We start from the raw sequence: 15,467 nt of genomic DNA, 5'->3' as shown, positions 1-15,467 counted from the left end.
CCGGAGTCTGCCTGCCTCCTCCAACTCTGTCGGATGTGAAACACAAGAGCAGTCAAGTACAACATTCCTAGAGTGAACATGTTTACACATGGGTAGGAATGTTTGTCCAGCCAGCAGGTCAACTTCCTGTTTCCTTCTGGGCTGGGACAGACTTCCTCTGCATGTGACTAGAGGTGGGTGTGGCCTCACCTGTGCAGGTAATGACAAAAGCACAGGGCAAGGCAGCCACCTCTCTCACCTTGACTACATGCATTGAAGAAGCAACATCTGCTTAGCCAAAGATGCCCTCTTGGCTTCCAGCCAAGAGGGGACAAAGGGACTGTCTCCTTATGAGATAGTTTCCAGGTATATGTTACTTTTCTAAGCTAAGTCTGCCTTCTGGGATCCTATTGTGAACAGAAAGATGTGTGAGTAAACCTTTTTAGACTTTTATAGAAGACTGTGTCGTGTCTCATCTGTTATGAGGGAATAAGGGGAAAATACCAGAACAGTTCTTATAGAAGCTTTAGTGAGCCTGAGCAAACGCATCCGCTGTGAGTTTAAAAAGGGGGATGTTACTCTGCTAAATTGTGAACTTGTTAACACAAGTTGGAAAGGCTATAATCAAACAATATATCCTCTCCTGCATCCCTGAACATTCCCACCCACTCAGCTGCCCAACAGCTGGGGAGGAGGCAGCGGGCGGACCGTTTGGGCAGGAGAGATGTGTGGCTCGGGCACACTGCAGGCCCCACGGTGAGTGCTGCTGGCATTTTGCCCCCCTCCTCAGTGGTGACACCCGGGGGGGACTGCACCCACTGCCGCCCCCTTCCTCCACCTCCCTGCCTATGACAATGGGAAATGGGGAAAGATAAAATCCATGGGATGCATTCAAATGAGGCTAGATCCAACCCAGGAATTTGACTACCCAGCCTTGCTCAGAACACACCTGGAGACTCCATCCAGTTCTGAGCTCCATTGAAGAAGGCTCTTGAGAAGCTGGAAGGTGTGCAGAGGAGGGCAGCCAAGATGAGCAAGGGGCTGGAGACCAAGCCTGATGAGGAACGCTTGAAGGAGCTGGAGAAAAGAGGACTGAGAGGAGATGTGAGAGCCATCTGCAAATATCTGAAGGGCTGAGCCATGGAAGATGGAGCAAGCTTGTTTTCTGCAGCTCCAGAAGGTAGGATCTGAACCAATGGATTAAAACAACAAGAAGGTGGATTCTGACTAAACATTATGAAGAACTTTCTGACTGTGAGAGCTGTTTGGTGGTGTAACAGACTCCCTCGGGGGTCCCTTCCAACTCTACAATTCTATGATTCTATACTCTGCCACAGATGGGACGCTGGTGGCGCTGTGGGTTAAAACACAGAGAGTAGGACTTGCCGATCATAAGGTCGGCGGTTCGAATCCCCGTGACGGGGTGAGCTCCCGTTGCTTGGTCCCTGCTCCTGCCAACCTAGCAGTTCGAAAGCACGTCAAAGTGCTAGTAAATAAATAGGCACCGCTCCGGCGGGAAGGTGAACGGCATTTCCGTGCACTGCTCTGGTTCGCCAGAAGTGGCTTAGTCATGCTGGCCACATGACCCAGAAGCTGTACACCGGCTCCCTCGGCCTATAGAGCGAGATGAGCGCCACAACCCCAGAGTCGGCCACGACTGGACCTAATGGTCAGGGGTCCCTTTACCTTTACTTATACTCTGCCACAAGCAAAGGATGAACTGAAGCAAAAACTGCAGATATCTCAACGGATTGTGGCTTTTCTCTCCCTTCCCTGTTGTTGCATCTCTATTTTCCACAGCTGTGCAGTTTGCACAGATCAGTCGCTATTTCTAAGGCCACGTCTTGCCTTGCCTTTCCCTGCTGTCTCTTTTTGAAAACCCCACTCGTGATATAGTGGTTGATGGCGCACCAAATCCACCGTGAAGTGCGGCAGAAGGGCCTTTGAATGAAAAATTGATATTTCCCCGTTCCTCTCTCCCTACACGGACCTGAGAGTGTGCATGTTGAACGCGCTTCACTCAGACATCGCCGTAAGGGCATCTCTGAATTCTCTGGATCTTTTGGAAGAAAGGGGGCCACACGCTGATTTGCAGATGTTGCAGCCAGTCAGGGAGAGGAAAGAAGGGGAAAGAAAGGAATTCAGCAGGAGGCCAGGCATGGACTTTCCAACACTCGCTTTGCAGGAGCAGGAAGAAGAGATTCACCCCTGTGCCTTTGGAGCCAGGAAGGCTTCTCTCCCCACCAACACCACTGGATCAGGCCAATCCAATCCAGTATCCTGCTCTCACAGGGGGTGACCAGATGCCCCAATGGGAAACCAGCAAGCAATTGCAGAGGCAGAGCAGAGCTGTTCTGGATAGTGGCCACCAATAGCGCTCTCCTCCATGAATTTGTCCAATCCTCTTTTAAAGCCATCCATGTTAGTGTCCATCTCTGCCTCCAGTGGCGGTGAGTTCCACAGGCTGTTTGAATAAGGACTTTTCTATATCTGTCCTGAACCTTCCAGCATTCTGCTTCCATGAGTTCTAGTGTTATGAGAGGGGGGCTGCCTCTTACGCGCCTTTTCTCTAAACTAGATATTCCCAAGCGCTGCAGCCTTTCTTAAAAGGGGAGGTGCTCCACCACCTTATCCCTCTGGTTGCCCTTTTCCTAACTCTGCAATATCCTCTCTTGAGTTGAGGTGATTAGGCACTGCTGGCTTTTCATACGATCATAGAGTTGGAAGGGACCTCCGAGGGTCATCTAGTCCAACCCCCTGCGATCCAGGACTCTCAGCTAAACCATCCTTGACAGATGGCCACCCAACCACTGCTTAAAAACCTCCAAGGAAGGAGAGACCTCCCTGGGGAAGCCCATTTCACTGTGGAGCAGCTCTTACTGCCAGGAAGTTCTTCCTGGTGTTGAGTCAGAATCTCCTTTCTTGTAACGAGAAGCCATGAGTTCAAGTCCTACCCTCCAGGGCAGGACAAAACAAGCTTGCTCCATCTTCCATGGGGTGGGGGGCAGCTCTTGGGGTATTTGAAGATGGCTCTCCTATCTCCTCTCAGTCTCCTCTTTTCCAGGCTAAACATACCCAGCTCCTTCAACCGCTCCTCATAAGGCACGTGCTCTGCCAATGAGCTATAGGAGGCCCATCTCCCCGAGCCCAGATGCTATCCTCCCATTCAGCAGCCAGCTGGGTTCCCACTGCCTGGAAGTTTTGCACAAAGATTAGCTGCGATTCCTACATTGCCGGGGGTTAGACTAGATGACCCTTGGTGTCCCTTCCAACTCTACACCTCTATGATTCTGCGATCTATCTGCACTCTTCTGCCCCTTTGAAGAGGCTGCTTTCCCTCTCTCACATGCAGTCCTTAAGTTCAGGATAAACGTTCTTTGCATTAATAATGTATCACGAACAATCGAGAACCGGAAAGGACCCTTCCCTGCTCCAGAGAAGTACAGGCAGGCCATCTACGCCAATCCTACGGCGCCCATAAAACACCGAGTGCTGTGGGCTGCCCTCCATAAATCCTTAGGGCAGAAACATCCAGCAGATTAACTCCATCCATCAGATATGCAGCAGAGGAGAACACAAATAAAAACAACTCCAGGAGAAGGAATGAAATATTCCCCTTCTCCAAAGTGATGCAGAAAGGAAAGAGTCAAGAGTAGGAAAGCTGTCGTGCCAGTTCCCTGCATATAGGCCTGGAGCGAGAACCCAGCAGCCCCCAAACCTCTTGATTCAGCACCTCCCCTTCTGCGCCTTTGCCCTTCCTTTGTCTCCCAACTGTGCTGAGCAAACAGCCGCCTTTCCCTCTCGCCAGAAAACCACCCTGCTACATCAGCCCCCAGCAGCCTCATCCATCGCTCATCTCCGTCAGCAAGTTTACTCAGTGCTGGCCAAGATAAAGGAGAAGGACCTCAGTGAGATAGCAGGAGGGTGGGAGGGAGAGAGGGGGAGAACTGGAGGGGAAGGAGTGGGGGGGGTTGAGAAGTGTGGGTCAGAGAAGAGTGAGCCCTTTTATTCCAATTACCGGTATTTGTTATTTGGAATAGCAGGTTTGGAATTGCCCAAGAAAGATGTTAAATTATTTTTGTATGCCACAACAACTGCTGCTCGTATTTTGTTAGCTAAAAAGTGGAAAACCCAAGAATTACCAACAGCAGAAGAATGGCAGATGAAGATGATGGATTTTTCGGAGCTAGCCAACCTAACCGGAAGAGTCTGCGACCAGAAGGAGGAGGAGTATCAGGAAGGATGGAATAAATTTAATGATTATTTAGTTAAATTTGTTAAGTTAAACTAACCGGAAATAGCTTGCAGATACTTAATGGGCTTAGGATGTTATTTATGCTAAGTGATGAATTAATATGTTTAATTCTATAAGGTGAAGATTTAAGGATGTTAATGTTTAAGTTAAATTTCATAAAAATTGGGATTTGGAAAACCGTTAAAAGGACATGCAATGAAATTCAACCAAGGGGAAGCGAGGAAGTCATTTAAGAAAGTTAATAACTGTAATTTTCAATAAGGCTATGATTTATGTTTGTTATGTTTGTTTGTCTTGTGTGTTTGTGTGTGTGTGTGTGTGTGTGTGTGTGTGTGTGTGTTTGTTTATAATATTGTGAAAACCAATAAAAAATTTGGGGGGGGGGAGAGAGAAGAGGGAGCCCTACAGACAGACAGCATTTCCTGCAAAGGGGGCTTCCTTACAGGGTTGGCGCTGCTTGTGCACATAAGGCCATAAGGAGAGACTTCTGGATCAGGCCAGTGGCTCATCTTGTCCAGCAGCCTGTCCTCGCAGTGGGAAACCCACAAGCAGGACCTGAGTGCGAGAGCTACCCTCTCCTCCTGCAGCTTCCAGCAACCAGGATTCAGAAACATTGAGGCTTCCAGCTATGGAGGCAGAGCCCAACCAGCAAGGCTAGTAGCCATTCACAGCCCTCTCCACCTCCGTGAATTTGTCCAATGCCCTTTTAAAGCCCTCCAAGTGCTGCCCCCCACCGCCTCCTGTGGCGGGGAGTTCCACGGTTTCATTTTGCACTGCATGAAGAAGTCCCTCCTTTTCTCTGTCCTGGATCCCCTGACCTTCAGCTTCATTGTGTGTCCGCAAGTGCAAGCGTTAGGAGAGAAGGAGAAAAACTATTCTCTATCCTCTTTCTCCATGCCAGGCATAATTGTATAAACTTCTGTCATCGATAGATTCCTCCCCTTGCTAGTTTCATTGCTCTTGGGGAAATGGCATTTCCTGGCATTTATTGCTAGGGAAAAAAGGGAGAGGAGAGCTCATGAAGAATTATTAATATACCACAGTGCTCTGGGCACTGACTGAGACCACCCTTCTTGCCTCCATCTCAGAGTCCGTGTCTAGGCTACCTTTCCCCAGTCTGGAGAATGAACCCCCCCCCCCAGCACACCTTGCCCCATGCCCTTCCTCCAGGAAGCCTCAAGGTGGGACGCAGCCCCCTTCTCCACATACTCATTTTAATCCTCCCAGGAAGCCTGCAAGGAAGCCCAGTTCAACCTGCCAGCTTCCGGAGTCTGGATTCGACCCCTGGTCTCCCAAGTCCTACTCCAGCCGGCAAATAACACTGATCCTCAAAGTCTGCAGTGTTGTGCATTTCACGGCTTTCAAAGTAGACTGTAACAGCTTATATTTTCAATATCACGCAAACACAGGTTGCTGAGTTTATACATTTTTGTCCCAGGAAAAAAAGTCCTGCAGTGAAGTCTTTGCACATGGACATGCTGGGGACCTAAAGAAGGAAAGGGGGGCTGGGGGGGGTTCCTACAGATGGGAAGTATGCAGGGGGCAACAAGTGCTCCCTGCCTTTTAGAATAAATGCTAACAGTGACCCCTAGTAGGAACTGTCCATGGTCAGAGGATAGTCCCCCCCCCCACCTAGTTCTGTTCTTTTTCAGCCCCATGGAAGTGCTGCCCCTATCCCTACGTCCTACATGTCATATTATCTTCAAGGTCCTAGTCCTCTCTTTTTGGAACTCCCCAACACACATCCGACTCCCCCATCCATTTATTCAACTGCTATATGCCTGTGTGCTTTCCCTTCCACAACTAATAGCAGCTACAGGGGTGGGGGTAGAATTAGGGCCACAAAACAGGGGGAAATGATTGTATCCCCCCTTCCCCAGCCTTAATCACTTTCTCAGAGACATGCACACAAAACTGCATTTCAAATAATGAATTATGTCCTGCAAAATTATGAATCTTAATTCCTGCATTGCATGGGGTTGGACTAGATGACCCCTGGGGTTCCTTCCAGCTCTACCATTCTATGATCACACCCATTTAGGCCCTGAAAAAACCACCAGGGCAGAGTCAGTGTGTGTTCAGTGCAGCACACAGCACCCTGATCAGAGATGAAGATGGAGTCACTGCCTTCTCACCATTTGTTCAGTCCACAACAGGGACTGTGGTGTGGCCTGTTTTTTAACAATTGTCCTGCCCAGAAGGTGCAAACCACAGGTGGGAAAAGAAGGAGGAAATGCTGGCGGAGAAAAGGAGGGCATAAAAGCAGCCTGCTGGGTCAGGCCAGTGGCCATCTAGTCCAGCATCCTGTACTCACAGAAGTCAAAGAGATGCTTCGGTGGGAAACCCGCAAGCAGGATTCGAACACAAGAGCACTTCTCCCTTCCAGTGACTGGGATTCAGAAGCATCGCTGACTCCAACTGTGGAGGCAGAGCAGAGCCATTCTGACTAGGAGCCACCGATCGCTCTCTCCTTCTCCATGAATTTGCCCCATCCTCTTTTAAGCCATCCAGTTTGGGGGCCATTCCTGCCCCCCCAGGAGCACGTTCCATCGTTCGAACTCTGCACTGCATGAAGAAGGACTTTCTTCTCTCTGTCTTGAATCCTCCAACATTCAGCATCATCAGATGTGCACGAGTACTAGCGTTATGAGGGAGAAAAGCTTTTCCCCACCCTCTTTCTTGGCGCATAATCTTACAAACTTCCCTCGCCTTTCCTCGAAGCTAAAAAGCCCTAAAGGCTGCAACTGTTCCTCACAGGGCAGCTGGTCCTCCCCTCATTCGTTTTGGTGGCCCTGCTCTGAACCTTTCCCAACTGTGCAATCTCTTTTTTGAGGCCAGGCCAACCAGAGACCTCTGGGAAACCCAAGAAGGATTTGAGCACAAGATCACACTCTCCCTCTGTCCTTTCCAGAGAGTGGGACTTTTGCTCACTACTTTGCAGGGATGTGAGGGATCATTGCGCAGGGTTGCACCTGGGGGACTTGAACATGCCTCAGATACACTGGCTGTGGACTAGTGTGATCTCCTGCCATGCAGGGCTCCTAAAGCAGCAGCAGCAACGAGCCCTCTGAAGTCCTCTCGCCCTTCCTCAGAGCACATGATCCATGACTGCAAGATCAGCCACTGGAATCGGGCTGGAAATTTGTCTTTCTGGCTCCATGCAGCCCTCCTTCCTTCCTTGGGCCAGTCCTTTTTTTATTGCAGCCAAAGGCCGTGGCCAAAGGCCAAGGCATCCCTAATCTCCAGTGTTAACTACTGTTAGCCTTGGCAAAGCTGATGAGTGGGCTGGAGCTGCATTCTGCTCCATCCCAGCAAAAAAAGCTGCTGTTAAGAGTGACGAGGGAGCAGAAAAGACAGAGCGGTGCCAAGTCTTCAGAGATTTTGCTGGAATCCACCGAGGGGGAGAGAGAGAGAGAGAGAGCAAGGCAGAAAGTGCAGCGCGGCTGGCACATGCTTTTGACATGGTCTTATTGCGACTTTGCTGTTGTTTTTATTGATTATAGTCTAGTATTCAGTTGTGGAAGTTTATTGTACTAGCCAGAGGCCATGACAATTGCAAACCTGCAAACATAGTATTAATATAATACTATAGAACATGCATCCGGAATATAAAGAAGGCATTATGTGATTAATCGGTAATGATTTATTGTAATAGTTGAGATTGAGTTTCTGCTTATTATTTGCCGATGCTCTGAGAGTTAATTTCATTGCATAATATTATATTCTAAATGGATCATTGAACACTACTGCATTTTATATAAGTTGTTTATTTTAAAGTCATTTTTTTAAAATTCTGACTTATTTCCATTGGATCGGATTGTTATAGGATGTGTGGTCTTTGTTGTACAGTTGGTTGTTTCTGTGGCTTGTAAAGTTCCCTAAAAAGGTGGAAAGCAAATTAAAAGTGAAATGGAGAAATAATCCATCTTGACCCACGAGTGGAGGCTGCAAGCATCCCATCTCTCCTCCCTGCCTTCCTACTCCTTACTCCTTGCATTAAGCGACTAGTCCACATGGCCATGATTGCTGCCAAGATATACTAGTTTGGACTCAGTTTGATGGTCATGTTTTCTCCCAAAGTATTCTGGGAACAAGGGACGCAGTTGCTGCTGAGGGTTAAACCACAGAGCCTAGGGCTTGCCGATCAGAAGGTCGGTGGTTCAAATCCCCATGACGGGGTGAGCTCCCGTTGCTCGGTCCCTGCTCCTGCCAACCTAGAAGTTCGAAAGAATGTCAACGTGCAAGTAGATAAACAGGTACCGCTCCAGCAGGAAGGTAAATGGCATTTCCGTGCGCTGCTCTGGTTTGCCAGAAGCGGCTTAGTCATGCTGGCCACATGACCCGGAAGCTGTACGCCGGCTCCCTCGGCCAATAAAGCGAGATGAGCGCCGTAACCCCAGAGTTGGTCACGACTGGACCTAATGGTCAGAGGTCCCTTTACCTTTTATTCTGGGAACTATAGTTTGGGGAGGGTTCTGAGGCTCCTTGTGTTAGAGATCTTTGCTGTGCCACCCCAACCTCTATAGACCTCTGGGAGAAGGGAAAAGCTATAAACCCGCTTGCAGCATAACTTTAAAACCAGCTTCAGAAAACCGAAGGGGCAGCAAGGGTGTCACGCCACAAAACTCCTCCTTCAACCCCCTCCAGGGCCACTTTCTAGATTTCCCAGGGAAAGATACCTTTCTAAAAAGCAAAGTGTACATTAGCTGGGGGACCAGGCTCTTCGCCCTGAGAGCTTTATCCTTAAAATCCCTGGTGTGTTAGAGAGGCACATCCAGACTCATCAGTACTCCTGGGACTCTCCCATTCTTGCATGAACAGAGGAGGGAGAGATGTACTGAAATGCTGCTATTATTGACAAGGCATGAAAAAAGTGAATAGAAAGCTCAAAATGGAAGGTTTCCCTTCCGAGGGAAAACTAGGCAGTTCTGATCTCCCAGCTTTCCATGCAAGGCCCCCTCTCACACACCTGTGGCCTGAAATGGCACAGTCCGCGCGAGAAAGGCAAACTGCAACAACTGCATCACCTGCCTTGGCGAGAAGGGCCGCACAGGTCGCCCGCGCAGGATCGACAGGGCCAAAGGTGAGGCCGGCGCAGGCCCGAGAGGCGACTACCCACAGGGGAATGTGTTACCGAGGAAGGGACGCTGTGGAAACTGCAAGCACTGAAGTTTTGAAATTAATAAATAAATGTACGAGGGAGGTTCTCCTTAACGAAGCACCGTTCTTGCACCCTGAAGAATGAATGGTGATACAGGGATGAAAGGCTGTAACCGAGGAGGTGGAATTCAGTCCTTACAAACACCGCTTTGCAGGTTATTAGATGAAACCCCCTTTTAAGTGCATGGTCAACCATAGATTGGTCTCTGTGCATGAAATCTGAGAGAGCGAGAATGGAAATTCACCAAAATTCGGGCTAGTCTGGGGCAGAGGTGAGCACTGTGTAGATCGCAGGATCGCCCTGCCCTGATGTCCTTCTGGGGATCTCACCAGCTTTTCATGTTATTATTCCAAGTTGCTGGCCCTTGAGGGTCATTGGAATATGTTATGCGGGAGGGGGTTTCGATGTGGTTGTCAGTCCTGAAACAGCAGACCGTCGCTTGCAGGGAAACCAGCCTGCTGAAAATAATTGCTCTAGATCCTGCAACCTCCAGCCTTTGCTCCAACCCTCGCCTAACCCTTCAATTCCCCCTCCGATGTCAAGAGTGCTTTGCCAGTTCGCTACAGGGAGAGACGAATCGAGCCCCCTCAGCAGACGAACGTGCCCCTCTTGGGCCCAGCACTGGGACTCGCCTCCCCTTTTGGAACCGCCAAGAAGGAACCAGCAGTCGCTGCCACACCGAATTCTCCTTTCCTTCCCTCTCCCCTTCCTTTCCCCAACGTCTCCGTCCTCCTCGAAGGCCTTATTGAGCCTGCTTCGCCCTGAAGACTCTGGCAAGGCGACCCCGCCGCCACCCCCGGGCGGAAAACATCTCGGAGTACCCGAATCCCCCAGGATCCCCCCCGAGCCCTCTCCGCCAAGCCAAGGGCTCCAAGAACTTCGACAGCAATAAAGCGCATCCTTGCAAGTCGTGAGCACCGAATTAGGATGGCCAGGCAGGAACCTCGGCCAGATGGCTCCCTCCCTCCCCCTCTCGCCGCTCAAGATCCAAGAAGGCGAGGGCTATCGCGCCACGCTATCGCAGAATCTCTGGTAATAGCGCTGCTTTGGCTGCCAAGGCGAGGGAAGAGGCTGCCCGCCTCCCTTCCCGAGGCTCGCTCGCCCGCCCGCCAGCAACACGGAGAGGCATCCATCTGCTTCTAGATGCATGACTATGCATATAATGGGTTATTATGTCCCCACCCCACGGTTTTTATGGCACCCAACGTGCAGACCAGCAACACACCTACATCACAACAGGGGAGGGGGGAGGGGGGAGGGGGGAGCAGTCTGCTTTGAAAACAAGCCTTCATCAAGGTGTTGGAGTCAATGAGCTTCCCTGGTGCTGCTGTTTATGTATAACGGAATCACTCATTTTGCAGGGCCTGTTCTGAACCTCAGGTACATCCCCCTTGCCGCTCGAGAGGGTGGGATCCCTCCGTGGGATTGAAGCCGCCTATAATCATATCTCCCCAAACTGCCTTTGATTGACAGGGCAGTTATTAAAACGGAGCCAGGGGTTTCAAAGGCAGCCTCCGTCTTAAAGGAAGCCCTGGGTACACCAGCTCCTCATTCTTGCTGTATCAGAGCTTCCCAGCCACCTTGTGTAATAAAAGGGGGGAGCATGAGACTGGGGGGGGGGGGTTAAATAAGAGCAGCGTCTCCCTGCACGCTTTTTTTCCATTGGCCGGCGGGATGGGCCACCAGCAACGTCAATCAGTAATTAATATTTAGAGATTTGGAGAGTTCACGTACTTATGCAAAACGAGCAAAGCAAATCGAATCGGATGCAATTTGTATACGCCTGTTTGGATGCAGGAGACAATACCCCCCCACACACGGTGCGCCCCCAAACCTGGGTGGGTCGGGGTGTGTGTGTGTGTGAAATATTTTATGAGCCAGGATGCAATGCAATGCACTGAGGGAGGCGCGGAGGGCGGGGGGAGCGCTAGATCAAGGGGACTCTCCTGAAGCAACCAAAACAACATTGCACGGCTTCCCCCTTTCTGGAAGGTGGGGTGGGGGTTCAGCATTGCCATTCCCCCCCCCCCATATGGCGCCACTGGGTCCTCCATGCAGCAGATGCCTCGTCGCGTGGGGGTAAGGACGGGGCTTGTACGGCGAGTCTCTTCCCAGCAAAACGAGGCGCCCCGCAACCCTCCCACGACACACGCCCTACAATTTACAATTGCATTCAAAAAATTAATTAAATCGCTTCCCGGCTCAGAGCCAGGGAGTCGCCCCGGAAATCCACCTCCGGGAGCCAGCCTCGGCGCTCGGGGCGAAGGCCTTTCCCCGTTCTCGCCCCCTGGCCGGCGTGCGGCGCAAGCCCAGAGCCCGGCGGCGGAGCCTCCTTCGCCCGCCGCCGCTGCCGCTGCTGCAATGGGCTCTGCCCAGCCTCGACCTCCGCTCGCACTGCGGTGCTCGGGCGAGGAGAAACCGTGGGCGCCCGCCCGCCCGCCTGCTCGCCCGCCCTTACCTTCCATGGCCGAGCTGTCCGGGCGCCGCGAAGTTGCCGGGAACTTTGGGGAGGGCTGGTGGGCTCGGGTGCTGGTCCTCCTCCTCCTCCTCCGGCTTCCGCAGCTCCTCCAGCCCGGATCCCGGCGGCGCGTCGGGGCTTCCTCTCGGCTTCTTCCTGCTCGGCTCCGGCTCCTCCTCCGGCTCCTCCTCGGCGAAGGCTTTCCCGGCACCCGGAGGCTGCAAGCAAGCAAGCAAGCACCGCAAGGGTGAGCGCCCGCAGGGAGGGAGCCGCGCGCCGCTGCGCAACCCGCAGGGACCCCGGGATGGATGGATGGATGGAGGGATGCAGGGATGGATGCAGGGATGGAGGCTGGCGCAGGAGGCGAGCGTTACCTGGCGGCGGCGGAGGCGGCGGGCGGAGCGCAGAGGAGCTGTCCGCCGGCGCTGGTGCTGCAGGTACAACTGCCGGCTCTGCCCACTCGGCTGCCTCTGTTGTACGCACGGCACAGGCGCCGGGGAGCCGGCAGGGCGCATGCGCGCCCCCCCCCCCCGCCGCCGCCGCCGCCTCCCTTCCCCTCCTCTTCGCTCCGGCCGCGCGCTCGCTCCCGGAGCTGCCAAAAGCGCTTGGCGCGGGGCTTTGGTCCCAGGGAGGCCTCGGCCGGGGAGAAAGCGCGGACTGGAGAGGAGCGGAATCCAGCGGGACGGGGAGTGGCCGGAGTTCTCCGCGCCCCGGGATGAGTTTCTGTTCGGAGAAAGAGGAGGAGGAGGAGGAGTGCTTCGGTTGGAGATCACCACCCCCTCCTCCTCCTCCTGCTGCTGCGAGGCTTTTGGCCTCGCGCGCCGGGAGCGTTCATACGACACTTTTCCTGGCCCGCGGGTCCCGGGATGGCGATGCTCTTGACTTCAGCCCCTGGGGGCGAAGCTCGGCGCTGCCTCAGCATCGCGGCGGAAGAGAAGGGAGAGCGCCGAGCGGGCAGGCGAGCGCCAGCGGACCTCTCCGCCTCGTGCAAGCCTCGCCTTGCTCTGCGAAATGGGCCAAAGAAAGCGGACTTTTTCGGATAACCAGGCCCGGAGAAAGGAGGCAAAGGCCTTTCTTTGCATTTCTACAGCTGCCGCTCGCAGGAAGCCAGACATGGGCTTCCACAGCTGGATCGAACCTAACCAAGCCTCCAACCGAACCCATTTGCAAGCTCCGCCTCGTCGCAGCATACTGGGACCTCGTTGCTAAACTGGAGAAGACAAAACTCCAAAAGAGATGCAAGGAGGCTGGAACCAGACTTAAGAGGGGCGGGCAAGGGAGGGGCTCCGCCATTCTAACCCAAATTAGCAGTCTAGGCTTGGGGGGGGATCTGGTACTAGGTTTTTTATTATTATCATTTAAAGAATTTATATGCCACTTAGCTGCAGTTGATGCACAAGAAATAAAATGCAGAAAGAGGTAAAAATAATAATGATCAGTTGAAACAATGATTCTGTTAAGATGCCTGATAGAAGACTAAAGGTCTCCCATAGGTGCCAGAAGTTCAACAGGGAGCAGGCCGGTCTGATCTCCACTGGAAGAATTCAAGTGGCACACGTACCGAAGGGTCAGTCCGCCATTGGTGTAACACAACCTGATTGTGACAACCCCAATGAGCATTGCTTCTGGGTGCTCACATGCCCATGGCCTCCCAATGTCCATGTTGTTGTGCATTCACGGCAATTTCTGTTCATGATGATATGGGGGCAGCCAGGGATCAGGGCAGGTCTGTGCCAACCCCTGGTGCTTGCCAGAAAAATGCCAGAGTCATGCCCACTCATGCTTTGTTGAGGCTGTTTGGGTAGTGGGCTTTGGGAAACGGCTGCCATAAGAGCATAAGGATAGCCCGCTGGATCAGGCCAGTGTCCCATCCTGTTCTCACAGTGGCCAAGTAGTTAATAATATATAATCATAATAATTTATTATTTATGCCCCGCCCATGTGGCTGAGTTTCCCCAGCCACTCTGGGCGGCTCCCAATCGAGTGTTAAAAACAATACAGCATTAAATATTTAAAACTTCCCTAAACAGGGCTGCCTTCAGATGTCTTTTAAAGAGAAGATAGCTGCTTATTTCCTTGACATCTGATGGGAGGGTGTTCCACAGGGTGGACGCCACTACCGAGAAGGCCCTCTGTCTGGTTCCCTGTAGCTTTGCTTCTCGCAATGAGGAAACTGCCAGAAGGCCCTCAGAGCTGGATCTCTGTGTCTAGGCTGAACGATGGGAGTGGAGACGCTCCTTCAAGTATACAGGACCGAGGCCGTTTGACTGTTGACAGTGGGAAGCCAGCAATCAGGATTTGAACACAAGAGCCCTCTCCCCTCCTGTGATTTCCAGCAACTGGGATTCAGAAGAATTATTGCCTGTAACAGGGGAGGCAGGGCACAGTCATTGTGGCTAGCAGCCACCAATAACCCTTCCCTCCTCCAGGAATTGGTCCGGTCCTCTTTTAAAGCCATCTCAATTTGGTGGCCATCACTGCCTCCTGTGGGAGAGAGTTCCCTAGATTAACTATGCACTTAAAAGGACTTAAATCCTTTTATCTGTCCAGAATCTTCCAACATTCAGCTTCATCGGATGTCCGTGTGTTCTGGGGTTCTGAGAATGGGGTAACAGCTCCTCTGTTCCACCACTAAGTCTCATGTTCTGTGGCTACAGTGTGGCCTTAGCGCAAAGGGGATGTCTCATGGCCCTTTGTACCCTGGCTCTCCTGCTCTGCCTCCAGCATCCTGCCTGAAGACTCCTGTCCGGCAACTTTTCAAGATCCTGCACAGTGAAAATGAACTGCCGTGGTGGCACCTGTGCAGGTATAGCTCCTCCTCCTTTCCTGTCCCTTTCCCCTTCGGTGGGTGAGTGTTTGTAAGCCTGTGGGTAAGGACTGCCTTGTTTTCATTGCTGGGATAGCTCAGTCAGTACTGCATGAGACTCTTAATCTCAGGGATCGTGGGTTCGAGACCCCCATAGGGCGAAAGACTCCTGCATTGCAGGGGGTTGGACTGGATTCCATCTAAACATTAGGAAGAACTTCCTGACAGTAAGAGCTGTTAGACAGTGGAATTTGCTGCCAAGGAGTGTGGTGGAGTCTCCTTCTTTGGAGGTCTTTAAGCAGAGGCTTGACAACCATATGTCAGGAGTGCTCTGATGGTGTTTCCTGCTTGGCAGGGGGTTGGACTCGATGGCCCTTGTGGTCTCTTCCAACTCTATGATTCTATGATTCTATGGATGACCCTCAGGTTTGATTCCAACTCTGCAATTCTATGTTCCTATGAATTGATTATTGGTCACTCTGGAAGCCCTATTGGCTGAAGAATGGGGTATGAATGTCCTAAATAAATCAATCAATCGCTTCTACAGCGATGTTGGTTTAGTGGTCTCTTCAACCCCTCCATCTGCACCTGATTCCTTGGAGAATCACTTGCACGGGCCATGTTTGTAAGAACAATAGAAAAATAGTGTGCAAAGGAGAAAGCTATTGATGGCTGGTAGCCATAACGGCTGGAGGCATAAATGCTTGTGAATTCCAGTTGCTGGAAACAGCAGGAGGGAGAGTTGCTTTTGTGCTTGAATCCTGCTTGCACAAGAACATCTGGTTGTCCACTCTGAGGACATGATCCT

At 51.8% G+C, this 15,467-nt stretch overlaps 1 protein-coding gene across 1 annotated transcript in view; it reads right to left on the bottom strand.

Annotated features, from left to right (window-relative positions):
* The window catches only part of FGF12 (fibroblast growth factor 12), a 231,185-nt gene extending 218,839 nt beyond the window's left edge, over window positions 1-12,346 (bottom strand). The window contains exons 1-2 of the mRNA XM_028731820.2: window positions 12,228-12,346; window positions 11,854-12,071 (exon numbers count right to left, since the gene is read on the bottom strand). Of these exons, the coding sequence (XP_028587653.1) occupies window positions 11,854-11,860 (7 nt within the window). The 5' untranslated portion in view covers window positions 11,861-12,071; window positions 12,228-12,346. The remainder of the gene's footprint in view (window positions 1-11,853; window positions 12,072-12,227) is intronic.
* Window positions 12,347-15,467: the final 3,121 nt, after the last annotated feature.

This window comes from Podarcis muralis, chromosome 6 (assembly GCF_964188315.1).
Source record: "Podarcis muralis chromosome 6, rPodMur119.hap1.1, whole genome shotgun sequence".
Lineage (NCBI taxonomy): Eukaryota > Metazoa > Chordata > Lepidosauria > Squamata > Lacertidae > Podarcis > Podarcis muralis.
This window is presented reverse-complemented; position numbering and strand designations above follow the sequence as displayed.